The following is a 19,300-nucleotide window of genomic DNA, read 5'->3' as shown; positions in this document are numbered from 1 at the left end:
CACAGGAAGGTTCTCGTATTTCTTTTCGGGCAAAAGTTAAAATTTTTCTAACAGTCATTCTTAAAGATAATAAATGATTGAAACATACTTATGTATTTTTTTGCATATACATTTAGAAATTTTAACAATTCTAGAATAACTTACTTTTTATATTAATACTTCTCTTACAGAATCCAAACTCGTTGATATGTGAAAGGCTGTTGAGAAGTCAAGCCTCCCTTCCACTAGAGGTCAGCACTCATGTTTAAAGATATACAACCTTTTAAGCATATAAGAGAACTGTCAATTCCAGATTTCATGGTTAATCACCTCTACCAACATATAAAGAATGAGCATTCACTACAAGGTTCTTTCAAAGTGAACTTAAAACACTCTTTCCTCCTAACAGTCATTCAGTGCAATAGAGGAAGGTAAAATTGCCACCGAGTAAACTACAGATGCTTGCTTTTATGTGATTTTTTTTTTTTAGAGCAGCACATTGGCATTAACATACAACACAACAAAGAATATTTTTTGCACTTAAAAGATATTTCTTGAAGTTTATTTTCAAAAAAAATGTCCCCCCTTTTGGTATTTGTACAAATAAATGTCTCGCAAACAACCACCTGGGAAACACATGTTGATTTTGAAGGAACAAAAACAGTAAGATGGTGGTTCTTTTTTTCTCCATTTCTTTTCGGGCAAAAGTTAAAATTTTTCTAACAGTCATTCTTAAAGATAATAAATGATTGAAACATACTTATGTATTTTTTTGCATATACATTTAGAAATTTTAACAATTCTAGAATAACTTACTTTTTATATTAATACTTCTCTTACAGAATCCAAACTCGTTGATATGTGAAAGGCTGTTGAGAAGTCAAGCCTCCCTTCCACTAGAGGTCAGCACTGATGTTTAAAGATATACAACCTTTTAAGCATATAAGAGAACTGTCAATTCCAGATTTCATGGTTAATCACCTCTACCACCATATAAAGAATGAGCATTCACTACAAGGTTCTTTCAAAGTGAACTTAAAACACTCTTTCCTCCTAACAGTCATTCAGTGCAATAGAGGAAGGTAAAATTGCCACCGAGTAAACTACAGATGCTTGCTTTTATGTGACAAAGTTTTAGGCGTACATGGTGGTAAACACACGAGTGGAAAAACCATACAAACTTACAATAGTCTTTTGTGCACTGTTTGATTCAAGGCATAGTATTGCAAGTACAAATGTTGCGGGATCATGGAAGCAGGACCCTAGAAAGTTTGATCGTCATTGCAGGACTCAGTCCAGTGGCCGAAGGCCTCACAGATGTCACAGTAAGGTCTTTCATCATTGGGACTGCCATGATAGGTGGTGTGTGGCGGGGAATCTAGCATCTGGTCCTGTGTGGGACAGTCCTCTGTGTCGTGTAGGTCAAAGCAGTCACATATGTCACAGAAGAGACGGGGAGGGGGTTTCTTTTTAATCGTCGGCTCGGTGTGACTAGGTAGAGAAGACAAGGGTGTGAGATACTGTGTAACAGTATATTAACAGCTTTTTTGATTCAACATTTTTGTTCAGTTTTTACACATTTTGCATTTCATAATAAAATGATGGATGAAGCATGGATAACCCAAGCTGAAATAATCGATTTAATTCTAAACAATACATAGGAATTAAGTAAAAGAAAAAGGTAACACTCCTTAAATTTTGAAATACTTTTCTATGTATTTATGTACACAGAATTACTTTTTTGTTTGAAGAATTGAAAACCATCACTAAGTCTACAAAATCTCTATATACCCAAAATCAACTAATATAAAATCAGTAAAGCTACCAATTAAGTGAAAAATTAGTTTGAGGATTAAAAAAAAATAGCGAATTCAGCTCATTCTTGGGATTGTATGATGAGATTTAAAAACAAAACACCTGTTATGACTGTCCATTTCAGTTGCACCATTTCCATTGAGCGCTGCTTCAGCCATCTTCTCTAGTTTCGATTTTAGGTCTTCGTTCTTCCGCTGAAGTTCCACAATAACGGAGTTCAGGAATTCAACCTTTCCAAAAAAAAAAAAAGTTAATCAGCAAATGTTTCAAATGTGCAATTCATAAATTTATAAAATCACAAACCTGCAGAAAGCTTGTCCAATTGTTCTAAGATTACATTATGGCATCTATTCTTATGGCATTGCTTATATATACATATATGATTGATTTATAGTTTATAATTTAGCTCTATATTCATGGTGAGAAACAAATGAAAACTAGACTGTAAATACACTATATAAAACAACAAATTCAATCTGTATTCCACATTTGTGATGGTTAAATACAAATTCAGACGAGACAAGGGCTCCAGATTAGAGATGAAACGATTATAGTGACCGAAATGATCATGGTTATCAATATTATTGTTAAAATGTGCTGGAAATGTTCAAAAACTCTGCTCATACACACAATGAAATCATTTTAAGTTTTCATGTCAAACATGAAAACATTGTCAAAAATAGTGCTGTCAAACAATTAATCGTGATTAATGGGATCAAAATAAAAGTTTTTGTTTACATAATATGTGTGTGTACTGTGTATATTTATTATGTATATGTAAAGACACACACATACAGCATATATTTATATTCATATATATTATATTATATTAATATATTTAATACATAAACGTAACATTTTTATTAAATATATACATGCATGTGTGTGTGTGTATTTATATATACATAATAAATATACACAGTACACACACATATTATGTAAACAAAAACTTTTATTTTGGATGCAATTAATCGCTTGACAGCACTAGTCAAAAATAAATAAATATAATAAAAATTAGCAGCACTGCGTTTTTTTTTGCATAAACATTAAAATAATATCATTAAAAATGATGGCAGATTTTAAACCAACAAAATATTGGTTGGGTGACTTGCAATGTAATTTATCTACTAACATGTACTACATGTTCAAATAAAATTAAGATAAAGTTAGAAATGATGAATCTCCCAATTCAGCCTTTACATAATGATAAATTATAGACATTTTATCTGTTCCATAAACAATTCTACATAGGCTACCTTTTATCTGCAGTGTAAAATTTTTTTTTAGAATGTACATTAGCTTGTTTTCCATCTACCAGTTAAGATTTATGATAAAAATGTGGTACAACAAAAATGGCAGACAGGCTGAATGAAAATGTAACTCCACTGTCTGACAGCAAGTGGCACTTATGGAACAGAAGAAACGGAGCAATTTCCTCGGTAACCTTTGTAAACAAAGCAGAGCTGTTTAGCAGCTGAGAAGAAAAGCAAATGCTATTGTCAGTTCCTCCACATGCATTTATAGAATTCATTCATCCATACATTCTTTCCTAGAATTTCTCTATCAGCACTCTGTTTTAATGATAATTAAAATATGAAGTGGTAATTCTAACCGTTGTTACTATTTAATCATGGTTATGGTTATCCAGATACAGTATTGGGGTGAATGACGGAAGGCTTTCTCTGTTTAAAATTTGCTGGTGGTGATCAATAACGACTTTGGCTAGTTGTTAAAATTATGTTTCAGTTTGTAGGAATTCTTTTACACAAAAATATCTGCAAATGTGTTAAAAAGCCAGTTTTAACTAAGCATGGACAACAAAAGTAAAGTGATTCATGAGAAGATTCTAACAAAAATATCCTATATAGTATAATGAGAATATTGATTGAATTTAGTTGTGCAACTTTTAATTAGGCAGACAATTTAGACCAAAAAATGTCCTCAGTGTGTCAAATGCCTAGAAAGAAAATGCCTAGAAAAAACTATTACTAATTTCTAGGGTAATTTAAGCAAACTTTTTTAAAGCAGGTTTTAGACTAATACTGTACTTGGTTGTATCTGATGTTGTAGGACAGTGGGCCAAGAGAACAGTATGCCATTATAATGATGAACAAAAATATACATTATAAAGAGAAAACTTTCCACTCTGCATACCTGCCGCTCAGCATTCTCCTTGGCCTCCTTCCACATTCTTAAAGCAGAATCATCTGGTTGGAACGTAAAACATGCAAACCGGTCATGTAGATTAAACATAAATACAACACACTTATAAGAAGTTAGATTTAGGTCAGTTTAAGGTAACAGTTACAGTATATAGGTAATTCTAAGTAAAGTTTGATCCCAAAATGCAATAGCAGAACTACAGTCTGCCTGGAAGAATTTAAAAGCAATACAATGAAAACAATAAATCCCTCTATGTTATTTTATATTTTTGTAATTACTTTCTTTTTTTTCAAATGTGCATTTCAACCTGTTTTATTTACTTTTAACTGATGGAATAGACACGTGATAAAGTTGTGTGTTGAGTTGTACCTGAGGCATCATCTCCTTTGCTGGTGATCTGAGCGTCAGCTAAACTCGTCTCCAGATTCTTCACTCGCTCCTGCAGCAAAGTATTCTCACTCTTGTGAGATTTCAGATTGGACTGCAGCACCTGTGTCGTATCACGCAGACCTGCTATCTGCTTGCACAAACCGCAAAAGAAAAACAAATCAAGCAAAACTGAAATTTGCACATACACACCATAATTCAAACAGATGCTACCTCGTTTCTCAGAGAGTCTAATTCTTTGTCCTTCTCTGAGATCAAGGCACTCTGTGTTTGGAGAGATTGCTGTAGTGCTTCCTTCTCTTTTTCTGTTTCTTTTGTTAAAGTGCTTTCCCTGTGCAGAAGACAGATTGCATGATGTGTGCATTCTCCATTCATTAATGCAGGAATGTACAGTCAAGAGTGTCTATATTAAAACAAAGCAAAACTTCTACACATGATGCAGTCAAAATTGTATTACATTTCCTGTAGTTGCTCACCTCATTTTTATCTTCTTCAATTGACTATTGAGGCTGTCACACTTCTTTTTGAACTGCATTAAGGAGGAACAGAATTTAATATTTATGCAAAAAGTACAAAATTATTATTTTGCATTAATATTTTCAGATTTAAAAAAAATGTAGCAACTTAGTAAAAGAGCCTATAATTTAGAAACCATAGCTCACATATTCTAATAGTATAAAACTACATTTATGAAAAAAAAAAATTTTTCCTGAAACAATTACCGTGTGGTGTTCATATAAAGTTATAAAGTATGGTCCACTTTTCAGATATTTCTGCCCTAGTAACCCTGACTTAGACATGTAAATTAAGCTGTAAAACAGTTTTATTCATTTTATTTTAAATGTGCAATTTAAGGACCACAATAATAAAGACTAAAGGTCCTTGCACACTGAGTCAGAAATTTTCATATGCAATTTTGTCATATTGGTCATCCTAAAAATTCATCAGAAACAGAAACCTTGCACACTGAGTCTGATGCGTATTAATTATTCTGTTGTGAAAAAATGTGACTAAATGGAGTCTTCAAGCAGTGAGTATGATTTTGTTGTCCTCTCGCTTCTTAAAAAGAGAAAAAGAAATTGAGTCCATCCAATCCTGAGATACAGAGAGGAAGGAAACTTCCCTCTCCTTATTAAGGAGCAGCGGGATTATCATGGGCGATTCAAAGTTTACTTCAAGATGTCAGTGGCTCAGTTTGATGCTTTGCTAGCGATACTAGAGCCACATATTAAAAAGACCACCACCAATTTCTGTGAACTCGGTGTGCAAGGATCTTTACAGTGCTTTGTGCTGCGAGACGAAGTGGATGAACTTGACAATCGCCATTCTGGATTTTGCCGTTCACTTGTAAGGTGGCTCTGAATTGTCAAAACATCTCTCAAAATGCTTGATACGGATGCGAAAAATGCAGAAAATCGAACCTGATCCGAATTTTTTTTATGACGGACGAAAATTTCGGATTCCGTGTGCAATGGCCTTAACAAGGGAAAAACTCCACAGTTCCAGTCTCTGAACAGAAACTGACAAATTACAAAACTGTTTGTCCAAAAGTAATAGTAGCTTAATATCATACACCAGTGAAAGTCATATATTTTAAGAAATATTGCAGCTTGGAAAATTGCATTACAAATATGGTGTGTAAATTTATTACAATAAATATTATATTTAAAATATATGCACAAGCAGCAATTATTGGGGTCCAAGCACCAGAAGCTCATGTAAACACATTTTCTCAAATATTATGTACTGTTAAGTATGTTTGTACTTGAGTCAACTTAAATCTAGAATCTCCACTAATTTTGTAAGTTAGGGTTTGACGAAACAGCTTAGAAAATTACAAGAGACATGCTTATGGACAACATTAGTATTACAGTCCATCAACCATCATTTACACATAAATACAGATAAATTGCTGATCATTCAGAATTTGCTTTTAGCCCCCATGAAAATCAGAAATTTGTGAAATTTGGTGGGTTTTTTCCAGACTATTATATTGGCCATGTGTACCAAGTTTTGTAAAGTTAGGACATTGCATTAACAAGATGTAGGCCAATTCGTTATAATGGGCCTCACGCACAAATATAATGGCCTAAATCTCTACTTTATGGATCGAACAGTTGCAAAATTACAGGGTTTAGGTTGCAAACTGTAGTGTTCTCAGAATGTCCTGATGTCTGTGTATAATGTTTTGTAAAGCTTGGATATAGTGCTCTGCAAATATAGGTAAATTGGTAAAAATGGCTATCACCTAAAAAATGTATTACCTCATATCTTCACAACGCTCTAACATATCAAAATTATTTTGATAACTTTCCTTAACCCTCAGGTCATGGTTGTCATAAAACACACCAAGTTTGGTCTAAATAAGATACATTTAAAAGATATAGCCTCAAGTCCATTTTACTGTGCTCTTCATCAATTTTGAATTAATTTATTTTGGATGTTAATATGTTCTCAAACTGAGATAACTGAGATAACCACTATGTAATGCGTGACAATTCTACAGAAGTATTACATAAACAAACAGCCACACTACCTCATTTCTCAGAGAGTCTAATTCTTTGTCCTTTTCTGAGATCAAGGCACTCTGTGTTTGGAGAGACTGCTGAAGTGCTGCTTTCTCCTTTTCTGATTCACTTGTTAAAGTGCTTTCCCTGTGCAGAAGACAGATTGTAGGATATAGTTGAAACAATGAAACAAATTCCTTGATACATGACTCCATAAATAAATTCTCTGTTGTTCCTTACCTCATTTTCATCTCCTTCAATTGTCCATTAAGGTTGTCGCACTCCTTTTTGAGCTGCATTGAGGGTGAAACAAATTTACCTCTCAGATTTAACACATCATCGCAACATTGGATTTAAAACATAAAATATTTACATAAAACTAGAGATGCACCGATTGCAATTTTCTTGGCTGATTCCGATTTTTTTGTTAGTGTGATCTGCCGATACCGATTTTTGCCAATTCCGATTTTCTTTCTAAGAACTATAATTGATAGCATATACAAACAAAAATCTACTTTTCTTCAACGTACATCCAGTGTTATTTTACATTTGATTACATTAATTTCTGTAGTCTTCATTGTAAAAATTAAATACAGATTAATGCTTACCATTAAAGTTATAAAACGTATTCAGTCAAGAGCAGAAAATAATTTTCTTTGTCTTTTGTTCTTTGATTAACATGACAGACAGCAGCAGGAATATTGGACTGCGGTCCCTTTAAGAGTTTATCCACGGACCCAATATACTGTTACATAACATGCGTTCTCTTTCTCAACTATTTAACGATCTAAAACTGACTGTGTTTAACTGGATATTCGCCAAAACGGGCATTTTGACAATTTTGTATGTATTTGATCGTTTTAGCGCAGTTAAAACAGGTCACTTATTTTGGTATTTGTGGCTCACAAGCTGTTTGATACTGAGTGCTGATTGTGCGCTCCACTAATATAGATCAGTGGTGGTGTGTGCGCTTGGTATAAGCGCGAAACCTGCGGGAATGACTAAAATAAATGCTCAATACAAGCACTATTTAACCGGAGCGAATGAGAGGTGTGTGAGAGAGAAGGGGTCGTCGGAGAGAAGAGAGCGAGAATGCTCGTCTGACGTTTGCTCGTCTTGCCTGTGCCACTGGTAACAAAACGGATCGGCTCGAAATCGGAAAGAAGTGAGACTGACCGGCCGGTCACCAATCCTGGCCGATCATGAGGAAAATCGTTCGATACCGATCCCTGGTCGATCGATCGGTGCATCTCTACACATTGCACAACATTGATTCATTTTTTTTATTTTTTAGCATTCAAAACTGCTTTAAAATCAAACAAAAATGAATTGAACAAAAATCTGGACAATCGGTTAACATACATTTAGCAGAATGTTACTGTCTTTGTGGCTGCTGGCAAGTTCCACGGTTAACTTTTCCTTCTCATTTTTCAGAGCCTCCACTGCCTGGGCTTTTTCAGCAGCAGCTTGTTTCAGCTCCTCACTGAAACTCAATACAAGCACTATTTAACCGGAGCGAATGAGAGGTGTGTGAGAGAGAAGGGGTCGTCGGAGAGAAGAGAGCGAGAATGCTCGTCTGACGTTTGCTCGTCTTGCCTGTGCCACTGGTAACAAAACGGATCGGCTCGAAATCGGAAAGAAGTGAGACTGACCGGCCGGGCACCAATCCTGGCCGATCATGAGGAAAATCGTTCGATACCGATCCCTGGTCGATCGATCGGTGCATCTCTACACATTGCACAACATTGATTCATTTTTTTATTTTTTAGCATTCAAAACTGCTTTAAAATCAAACAAAAATGAATTGAACAAAGATCTGGACAATCGGTTAACATACATTTAGCAGAATGTTACTGTCTTTGTGGCTGCTGGCAAGTTCCACGGTTAACTTTTCCTTCTCATTTTTCAGAGCCTCCACTGCCTGGGCTTTTTCAGCAGTAGCTTGTTTCAGCTCCTCACTGAAACACACAACCAGTGTTTATTCAAACAACACAGAGACAGATAAAAAGTGAATTTACAAAGGATTCCTATTCCACTTGTTCTAAAAACAATTATAAAAGAGAAGCAGCTCTCAACAATTATCTAATCTATTAATTAGGCTATATATGCAAAGAGTGTTACGCTACACGTTTGATGACAGCAATTTACTGTAGACCATGTGGTTGTCACACAGGCATTATATAGTACCAAAATGGGGTGTACATATATACACACACACACACTTCAAAGTAAACATTCAAAAGGATAGTTCACCCAAAAATTTTTCTTGTTCTAAAAACAATTATAAAAGAGAAGCAGCTCTCAACAATTATCTAATCTATTAATTAGGCTATATATGCAAAGAGTGTTACGCTACACGTTTGATGACAGCAATTTACTGTAGACCATGTGGTTGTCACACAGGCATTATATAGTACCAAAATGGGGTGTACATATATACACACACACACACACACTTCAAAGTAAACATTCAAAAGGATAGTTCACCCAAAAATTTAAATTCTGTCGTCTTCTTTTGAACACTAGAGAAGATATTTTGAAGAATGTGGGTAACCAAACAGTTGCTGGTAGCCACTGACTTTCAAAGTATAGAAAAAAATACAATGGAAGTTAATGGGGACCAGAAACTGTTTGGTTACCCAACATTCTTCAAAATAACTTGTTTGTTTGTTTGTGTGTGTGCGCGTTTTTGTGACAAATGAGGACATAAATTTGTATATTGACAAAGGTATGACATAGGTATTACAAGGAGATGGTGACTTTTCAGGACATTACCCCATGTCCCCACTTTTCAAAACGCTTATAAATCACACAGAATGGAGTGTATTGAAAATCTGAAATAGCACAAAGTTTCATGTAAGGGGTAGGTTTAGGGGTAGGGTTGGTGTAGGGCAATAGAATATACGGTCTGTACAGTATAAAAACCATTACGCCTATGGGATGTCCCCACTTTTCACAAAAACAAACCTGTGTGTGTGTGTGTGTGTGTGAGAGAGGAGAGGAGAGGAGAGGAGAGAAAGAGAGAGAGAGAGAGAGAGAGAGAGAGAGAGAGAGAGAGATCAAGGACATGAGGGTGAATAAATTATAACAACATTTTCATTTCAGGGTGAACTATACCTTTTCCTATAAGAAGGAAACTATAAGTTTTCCTTCCCTAGTATTATACATGGTTGAATTACAAACAAAGAAAAATAAATATCAGTAGCAGATTGAGACATGAGTTAAAGCTTATCATGAATATAAAACAGTTAACTTAATACAAAAGAGAAATTACTTAAATTTCACAACAACACAAAGAACAGCAATGTGGGAGAATGGTTGAAGACACTCACATCTCTTTACTGAGGCTGCTGATATTCTGACTGTCAGAACTCAGATTCTCTTGATACTGCAAGTTCTGCTGCTTCAAAGCATCCAGCTTCAACAAGTACAGAGAAAACAGTTTAGAAACATCCTCTGATCATCTATAAATATACACATTATAGGACAAGGACAACCTGAAGCAGGCACTAATAAATATGTAAAATTCTGCACACATCTGACAAGAGATTTGCATAGCATTCTGCTATCTCATGTTTTCAGATAACACAGAAATAGACTCTTCCTCCAGTTTGCAAAAAAGAATAGAAACTGCAGATGCAGGGTTAAGACATTCTGCAGGTTTAAAAGCAGAAATGTGAAGGTTCGTACTTTTGTTCAAGCATTTACATGAATTATTCAGTAATACTAATACTGCATTATTACTAATTCATGTTATTTGATCTGTAAACTTAGTTAAAGCTTATCATGAATATAAAACAGTTAACTTAATACAAAAGAGAAATTACTTAAATTTCACAACACAAAGAACAGCAATGTGGGAGAATGGTTGAAGACACTCACATCTCTTTACTGAGGCTGCTGATATTCTGACTGTCAGAACTCAGATTCTCTTGATACTGCAAGTTCTGCTGCTTCAAAGCATCCAGCTTCAACAAGTACAGAGAAAACAGTTTAGAAACATCCTCTGATCATCTAAAAATATACACATTATAGGACAAGGACAACCTGAAGCGGGCACTAATAAATATGTAAAATTCTGCACACATCTGACAAGAGATTTGCATAGCATTCTGCTATCTCATGTTTTCAGATAACACAGAAATAGACTCTTCCTCCAGTTTGCAAAAAAGAATAGAAACTGCAGATGCAGGGTTAAGACATTCTGCAGGTTTAAAAGCAGAAATGTGAAGGTTCGTGCTTTTGTTCAAGCATTTACATGAATTATTCAGTAATACTAATACTGCATTATTACTAATTCATGTTATTTGATCTGTAAACTCGTCTAAAAATCATCCTTGACTTTGTAGGTGGATAAAATTCTGGTTATGCATTACTGACAATTTTGGTGGGTGAAATTTTACCCATGTAGCTAGTATCCTAGTGATTGAAAGACTGAATATAACTGTACATTTAAAGGTGCATTAGGAGATCTTGAAAAATGCTAACTTTAGCCTGATAGCACTGAAAGCGAACGTCCCACCCTCCCTGCAAATTGCCATCCAAAGCCACGCCCCCTGAACGCATGAACGCACACACAGACCAGACGATCAGAGACAACATTACAACAATACATCATGTATCATTAATCGGTGAGAAAACTTCATTGTACAGTCATGGCCAAAAGTTTTGGCAGTGACATAAATTCTGTTTTACAAAGTTTGCGGCTTCAGTATTTGTAGATTATTTTTCCACGTTTCTATGGTATACTGAAAAACAATGATAAGCATATCATAAGTTTTAAAGGCTTTTACTGGCAAAAAAATATAATGAGTCAATATTTACAGTGTTGACCCTTGTTCTTCATAACATCTGCAATTCGCTCTGGCATGCTGGATATTAGCTTTTGGGCCAAATTCTGACTGATGGCGATCCATTTTTGCCTTAGTTCTCGGAGTTGATCATAATTTGTGGGCTTCTGCTGGTCCACTTGCCTTTTGAGGACTGACCACAAGTACTCTATGGGATTGAGATCCTCAGAGTTGCCTCATATCCAAAATTTCCATATAATGATCTTCGAGCCACTTCTTTATCACTCTTGCTTTGTGACATGGTGCTCATCATGCTGGAAAATGCACGGATCATCACCAAATTGCTCATGAATTGTTGGAAGAAGTCGCACTTGCAGGACGTTTTGATACCATTCTCTATTCATGGCAGTGTTTTTGGGCAGAATTATGAGAGAGCCCACTCCCTTGGTTGAAAAGCAACTCCACACATGGATGGTCTCAGGATGCTTCACTGCACAACACCGGACTCATGGTAGCGTTCACCTTTTCTTCTCCGAACAATCGATTTTCCAGATGTCCCAAATAGTTGGAAGGGAACTTCATCAGAGAAAATAACTTTGCAGAATTTCAGTCTGTCCTTGATGTTTTTCTTGGAGAGAAGTGGCTTCTTTGCTGCTTCTTGACACCAGGCCGTTGTCCAAAAGTCTGGGCCTCACTGTGTGTGCAGATGCTCTCACACCAACCTGCTGCCATTCCTGAGCAAGCTCTGCACTGCTGGTGACACGATTCCGTAGCTGATTCCTCAGGAGGAGATGGTCCTGGCGCTTGCTGCACAATCTGGGACGTCCTGAAGACTTCTTCACTGCAGTCGAACCTCTCTCCTTGAAGTTCTTGATGATCCGGTAAATGGTTCTTTCAGGTGCAATATTTTTTGTAGCAATTTCCTCGCATGTGAGGCCATTTTGATGCAAAGCGATGATGTCTGCACACCTTTCCTTGGAGGAAACCATTGTCAACAAGAACACAATGATCGGAAGCACCTTCTTCCCTCCTTTTATAGCTATCAGTCTGCTCTTACAATCTAACTAGTATGATAGTGATATTACCTGACTAGTACTGATTCACACTTTCACATGTGCTGCTGATATGATTAGTCAATTAATGCTAGCTGGTCATTTTAGCAATTATTTAAAATGCATTTGATCACTCTGCACAATCTAGAAACAATGTGATTGAACACCACAGCAGCTTAAGCAACAAACTTGCAAAACACAAAATTTATGTCACTGCCAAAACCTTTGGCAATGACTGTACAGTTAGTAAAAGTACTACAATACCAGGAAGTAAGATCAGGTTGTTGATGTTTGTCTGCCATTCTCGCCCTGTCTGTACAGCGTGCGTGAATGCGCTGATGATGTATCCTGTCTGCGCGAACCGGGTGCGCAGAGGTATGTAAATACATATGTTGACAGGCAGGTAGGAAAGCCAATTAAAACGCTCGGAACATGCGTTTTGATTTGACAAACATTTTTTGGTCCTACGCCTTCCACAGAATATATAAATACAGATCAATACATTTAGACCACTTAAATTAATGATTGCTATCGTGATGTGAAGAGACTTTCAACCAGCATAACAAAAAAAAATTCTGAAGACAATCACCTATTGCACCTTTAAGATTAGTAAGCACTTATGTCACACTAGTCGCATGCAAACATGTATATTGGTTAAGTTTTGTGGCTATACTTTCAAAACAATCTGCATTTTCGAGTCACCATGTAATCAAAATGGACAATTCTTTTTTTTTATTCTAAATGATTATAAAGTTAAAGGTGATTTATCCATTTCCATTTTTGTTTCATTAATGTGCTCTCACAATCTTTAATTTAAAAACATTAATGATAATAATCCGTGCCCTTCAGCAACCCATCACTCACGTGAGATCGCAGTGATTGCAAACACTGCGTTATAATCAATTCACAATGGACAAAACCATATACATCAAAATAGGGAAGAAAAGACTGCCACTTCTGTTCAATGCCTACTTTTATTGCTTTACACATACAGTTAATGAAATTTTGGATGCGTCAAAAAAATTTTTTTTTAATTTCTGATAATTTTTAGCAGTTGAAGATGTTACCTCATTTCTTAGAGAGTCTAATTCCTTGTCCTTTTCTGAGATCAAGGCACTCTGTGTTTGAAGAGACTGCTGAAGTGCTGATTTCTCCTTTTCTGATTCACTTTTGAAAGTGCTTTCCCTGCACAGAAGAGAGATTGTATGATATGTGCATTCTGCATGCAAGGAACAAATTTAACTTTAGTCATCATTTACTCGCCCCTCAAGCTGTCCACTTTAGTGGAATGTTCACACTGCTGCTTTCTATGATGTAAAAAGCATGCAACTCCAAAAAGCGTCATACGTTTTCAGATTTCAAATCACATATTCCTGCAGCAGCTGAGTGACTGGAGATTAATAGAAATGACATTGCATGACTTCTGAAGACTTATATATAGTTCACTAATTTTATGATGCTTTTTACATTTTCTTTCAGAGAGATTTCCTGGTCACTTTATGCTCTCATTGCATGGAAAAGAGCAACTTGAACATTCTCCTAAACATCTATTTTTTGGTTCCACAGAAGAAAAAGAAAAAAAAAAAAAAAAAAAAGAGTTTGTCACGAGGATGAGTAGATGATGACAATTTTCAACTATTCCTTATCATTCGAGGTTGTAGTAGGCTAATGACGGACTAGAACTAAAAATCAGGCCCAGACCTAAAACAGTCTATAAAAACAGCCTATATGTCTATAAAAAGCATGAATAAAATGCTATAGGACAGATCAGTTGAAACACTAAACACCGTCACTGTCTGTACTACTGCCATCTTGATATTGTAACAAATTCTCCTCTGTACATATTTTTCTTTTTGAAAAGTCCATTACCTCATTTTCATCTCCTTCAATTGGTCGTTGAGACTGTCACACTCCTTTTTGAGCTGCATTAAGATAACAGTAAAGAGAATTCAGGATATTTACTTCTCACAAAATAGCACATAAATGAGAACAAGATAATATTCAAAAAACAAAACAGAAATTAGTTTAAGCATCTGGATTTTGAGTCTTTTCTGGTACAAAAAAAAAAAAAAAAAAAAAAAAGAGTTTGTCACGAGGATGAGTAGATGATGACAATTTTCAACTATTCCTTATCATTCGAGGTTGTAGTAGGCTAATGACGGACTAGAACTAAAAATCAGGCCCAGACCTAAAACAGTCTATAAAAACAGCCTATATGTCTATAAAAAGCATGAATAAAATGCTATAGGACAGATCAGTTGAAACACTAAACACCTTCACTGTCTGTACTACTGCCATCTTGATATTGTAACAAATTCTCCTCTGTACATATTTTTCTTTTTGTAAAAGTCCATTACCTCATTTTCATCTCCTTCAATTGGTCGTTGAGACTGTCACACTCCTTTTTGAGCTGCATTAAGATAACAGTAAAGAGAATTCAGGATATTTACTTCTCACAAAATAGCACATAAATGAGAACAAGATAATATTCAAAAAACAAAACAGAAATTAGTTTAAGCATCTGGATTTTGAGTCTTTTCTGGTACAAAATAAAACCGTAAAATATTACACACATTTTGCTTAACATACATTTAGAAGAATGTTACTGTCTTTGTGGCTGCTGGCAAGTTCCAGTGTTAGCTTTTCCTTCACATTTTTCAGAGCCTCAACTGCCTGGGCTTTTTCAGTGTCTGCTTGTTTCAACTCCTCACTGTAATACACAAAATTATTATGTTTATTAGGCCTCTTTTGAACTGCTGGAGAACCACTGTTTTACGCTGTTTCCCCCCCAAAAAAAACACTACAACGATGTCACATTTGCCACGATAACCAAAGAATGTGGGGAAAAGACATTTATATAGCTACTTCAAGGATTAAAAAAAAAAACAACAGATGTTATATTAACGGTGTCAATTATTTGTAACATGTTAACTGGCAAATATTAAATCACAGAAATGAACAATTTAATAACCCTAATAATAATAATCTGAATGAATATCATACAGAAATGACTTAATCTACACAATTCCAAAGAATACAGAATTCAAGTGTAGACACTCACATCTCTTTACTGAGGCTGCTGATCTTCTGACTGTCAGAACTCAGATCCTCTTGATACTGCGAGTTCTGCTGCTTAAAAGCATCCAGCTTCAACAAGTACAGAGAAAACAATGAGCAGCTTGAAGCAGACACTACTAAATATAAATTATTCTACAGATATCGGAGGAGAAATAGCCTATATGCAGGATTTTTTTTAAAATAGCTCATATTGTCATTTACACAAATTATTCAAGTTATCTGAACTGCACATTTGTATAAATTGTGCTTTTACCAGCAGGCCAACTTTCCCAGGTAGATGAATGTCTGGTTAGACCTTACTGATGTAACTCCTGTAAGTTTTTACAGTTTTTCCTCTCTGTAAACAGTACTTCAAGAATAGGTACAGCACATTTCTTTAGTTGTGGTGCTAAACACTTGTCTGCTAAGCTTCCATTTTGTGGCAAATACATTACTAATGTACAGTCAATGTACTTATAGTAGTAGGGAGGAGGAGGAGGAGGAGGAGGAGGAGAAGAAGAAGGAGAAGGAGAAGGAGAAGAAGGAGAAGAAGAAGAAGAATTAAATTTTTTAATATGATGCGATTTCAATTTTTCCTTTCTCTTTGGAGTGTTACAAGCTCTTGGTGAAGATCTGTAAAGTTGCAAAGACTAAAGTCTCAAATCCAAAGAGATATTCTTTATAAAAGTTAAGAGTCAGCCATGCCTACCTAAAACGCCTCATTCCTGATCCTGGTAGAGTAGACTACAATGCCTGCTTGTTCTGACTCAAAGACTGTAAGTAAGTTTTTTATATTTAAAGAGTTTTTATATTTTATATTTTTTATATTTAAAGCGAATTATTTGGGCAGTGTAGAGTAGGGCTTGTTGTTTGTCATTTCTCTGATCACAAATGCAGACATGGTTTTATGTTTATGCGGCGCGATGCAATGCAACGCATGGAAAGACAGTATAAGTCATTATAACCCATAATTATGTCCCCACTGGATGCAACGAATGCCTCGTTTATAATGGGTTTTCATTTTTTTGAATAATCGCTCCGGCCAGATAGGGCATCATCACAGTATGGTAGGGGCGTAATATTTCCGTCACACGCTTGAGGTATTCGGCCAATCACAACGCACTGGATAGCTGGCCAATCACAGCACACCTTGCTTTTCAGACCGATGAGCTTTGTAAAAATCGACGCGTTTCAGAAAGGCGGGGCATAGAGGAGAAACAATAATGTACAGTATGTGGAAAATAATGTGTTTTTTTAACCTTAAACCGCATAAACACATTTCAATACACCAAATACACCAAATAATGTTCTTTTTAGCAACATTATATGACCCCTTTAAGGGAAAAACAATTTATCTTAATTTTAATTTTTCTTTTCGTTTTAAAGGGGTCATATGATGTTGCTAAAAAGAACATTATTTGGTGTATTTGGTGTATTGAAATGTGTTTATGCGGTTTAAGGTTAAAAAAACACATTATTTTCCACATACTGTACATTATTGTTTCTCCTCTATGCCCCGCCTTTCTGAAACGCGTCGATTTTTACAAAGCTCATCGGTCTGAAAATCGAGGTGTGCTCTGATTGGCCAGCTATCCAGTGCGTTGTGATTGGCCGAATACCTCATGCGTGTGACAATGTTATGCCCCTCACCATATTGTGATGCCGTGTCCCGGCCGGAGCGACGAGACAAAAACATTAAAAGCCATTAAAAACAAGGCATTTGTTGCATCCAGTGGGGACATAATTACAGATTATAATCACTTACTGTCTTTTTACCCGTTGCATTGCATTGCGCCGCGTAAACATAAAACCATGTCTGCATTTCTGATCGGAGAAATGACAAACTACAAACGCTACTCTACACACAGCTCAAAACACGCGTTTGAATCGTAAGTCACAAATTCTTTAAATATAAAAACGTACTTACAGTCTGTGAGTCAGAACAGCCGGCATTGTAGTCTACTCTACCAGTATCAGGAAACAGTCCTCCATAAAATGCGCTGGACACATCTGAATATTTGGGATGGGATTTGGGATAGGAATAACTGTTCTGGAACAGTGTTGTAAATACAACTTAACCACTGATTTCTAGTCGTGTCCTCTTTTGGAAGGTCAAACAAAGTAGTTTCGATTTCACAACGAAACACACAGCGCCTTCACAACATGGCGGTGGCGGCAACAACAATACTACAGCGAGAATAAAAGTTACGCCTTCTTTCTTTGCGTGAACATTTGCGCGGTGTTATGCAAATCTTCCCACATCGTTACGCAGACATGTGGAGGCGTGTTAGAACCAGAGCATGCGAGAAATCATTATTGCTTAAACTTAATAAATAATAATAAATTAAAAAATTAATAAAACCTGCTGACGTTGTAGAAACGAATTGTTCGTTAGAACGAGGCATTTTAGGTAGGTGTGGTTGACTCTTAACTTTTATAAAGAATATCTATTTGAAACTTTAGTCTTTGCAACTTTACAGATCTTCTTTATGCACCAAGAGCTTGTAACACTCCAAAGAGAAAGGAAAAATTTAAATCGCATCATATGACCCCTTTAATTTTAATAGTAAACCTCTGTTACTCTGTTAAATGAAAGGAACTGTTACATTTTCATTTGTTCACATTTTAAAAGATTAATTACATTGTTAATGTTTTATGCCTTAATGTGTTCACCACTATTTCTGATAAAAGTTTTATAAAATCATACATTCAGAAAAGTTAAAACAGACAACTCAAGGTCCTACTGCAGTAAAAATAAATAAAATAAAGTAAAAATGAATGAATGAATTAAATTGTTTTATAAATTAAATTGATTGGATATGCTTTTTGATTATTAACATTTAATTAAACCATTAACAAAGAATTCACAAACATTGAAATGGAAAAAAAATCATAGGGCTCTAAAAATTTTATTTTTATTAAACTTTTAATAAATTTAATTTCAAGATTTCAATTAGACCAAGATTTCAATTATTTGATTACCAAAATGTAATTTAACCATTAAAACATGATTAATGATTAAAACATGATTAAACAAAATTAAAAACAAAGAATCTAGAAAAATTAAAATAGGGGAAAAAAATTAAGTTGGAAAATAATCAAATGTTTAAAAAATAAATAATTATTATTAGTAGTAGTATCTGTGACCCTTAAAGGGCACACACTTGGGTCTAGTCTGGGTTTGTTGTTTTAGTGTCGGAACTGCAAAACACGGCAGAAGTGTAACAATCCTGTTACCAAAACTAGAAATCACACAGAGATGACAGGACTGTGGCACTTCGTCCCTTTTTGTCCTTATTATGACAAAGGTGTTAAATGTTATACCTTGGAATAATTCTTCCCTAACCTCAGCATGATTTTACCTTGCACTGCATTTCTTGCATTGAGTTCTTGAGCTGCGTTACCAGGGCCTCAGCCTCAGACTTGTCTTTCCGAAGTTGTTGGTTCTCCTGGGTCAGGCTGTCCAGTGAAGCCTGTGCAGTCTGTTCTGCTTTCTCTGAGACCTACGTGCAAATTAACAGTAGGGGAAGAGTTCAGCCTGAGGTCACAT

General features: G+C 35.5%; 1 protein-coding gene across 10 annotated transcripts in view; it reads right to left on the bottom strand.

The window, feature by feature from the left end:
• LOC107567280 (CAP-Gly domain-containing linker protein 1-like) overlaps window positions 1–19,300 on the bottom strand; it is a 70,523-nt gene that overhangs the window by 717 nt on the left and 50,506 nt on the right. For 6 of the 10 annotated variants that reach the window (XM_016252923.1, XM_016252928.1, XM_016252929.1 and 3 more), the window contains 15 exons: window positions 19,113–19,253; window positions 15,755–15,840; window positions 15,283–15,403; window positions 15,051–15,103; window positions 13,761–13,878; window positions 10,734–10,819; window positions 8,689–8,809; window positions 7,092–7,144; window positions 6,881–6,998; window positions 4,821–4,873; window positions 4,558–4,675; window positions 4,327–4,474; window positions 3,949–4,001; window positions 1,897–2,024; window positions 456–1,470 (listed from right to left, as the gene is read on the bottom strand). In XM_016252923.1, coding sequence (XP_016108409.1) covers window positions 1,242–1,470; window positions 1,897–2,024; window positions 3,949–4,001; window positions 4,327–4,474; window positions 4,558–4,675; window positions 4,821–4,873; window positions 6,881–6,998; window positions 7,092–7,144; window positions 8,689–8,809; window positions 10,734–10,819; window positions 13,761–13,878; window positions 15,051–15,103; window positions 15,283–15,403; window positions 15,755–15,840; window positions 19,113–19,253 — 1,626 coding nt within the window. In that variant the 3' untranslated portion in view covers window positions 456–1,241. Of the gene's footprint in view, window positions 1–455; window positions 1,471–1,896; window positions 2,025–3,948; window positions 4,002–4,326; window positions 4,475–4,557; window positions 4,676–4,820; window positions 4,874–6,880; window positions 6,999–7,091; window positions 7,145–8,213; window positions 8,335–8,688; window positions 8,810–10,733; window positions 10,820–13,760; window positions 13,879–15,050; window positions 15,104–15,282; window positions 15,404–15,754; window positions 15,841–19,112; window positions 19,254–19,300 lie in introns of those variants that run through there. The other 4 variants (XR_001606620.1, XM_016252932.1, XM_016252931.1 and 1 more) reach the window with 4 other exon arrangements.

This window comes from Sinocyclocheilus grahami, unplaced genomic scaffold (genome assembly GCF_001515645.1).
Source record: "Sinocyclocheilus grahami isolate Dianchi unplaced genomic scaffold, SAMN03320097.WGS_v1.1 scaffold1140.1, whole genome shotgun sequence".
NCBI lineage: Eukaryota > Metazoa > Chordata > Actinopteri > Cypriniformes > Cyprinidae > Sinocyclocheilus > Sinocyclocheilus grahami.
This window is presented reverse-complemented; position numbering and strand designations above follow the sequence as displayed.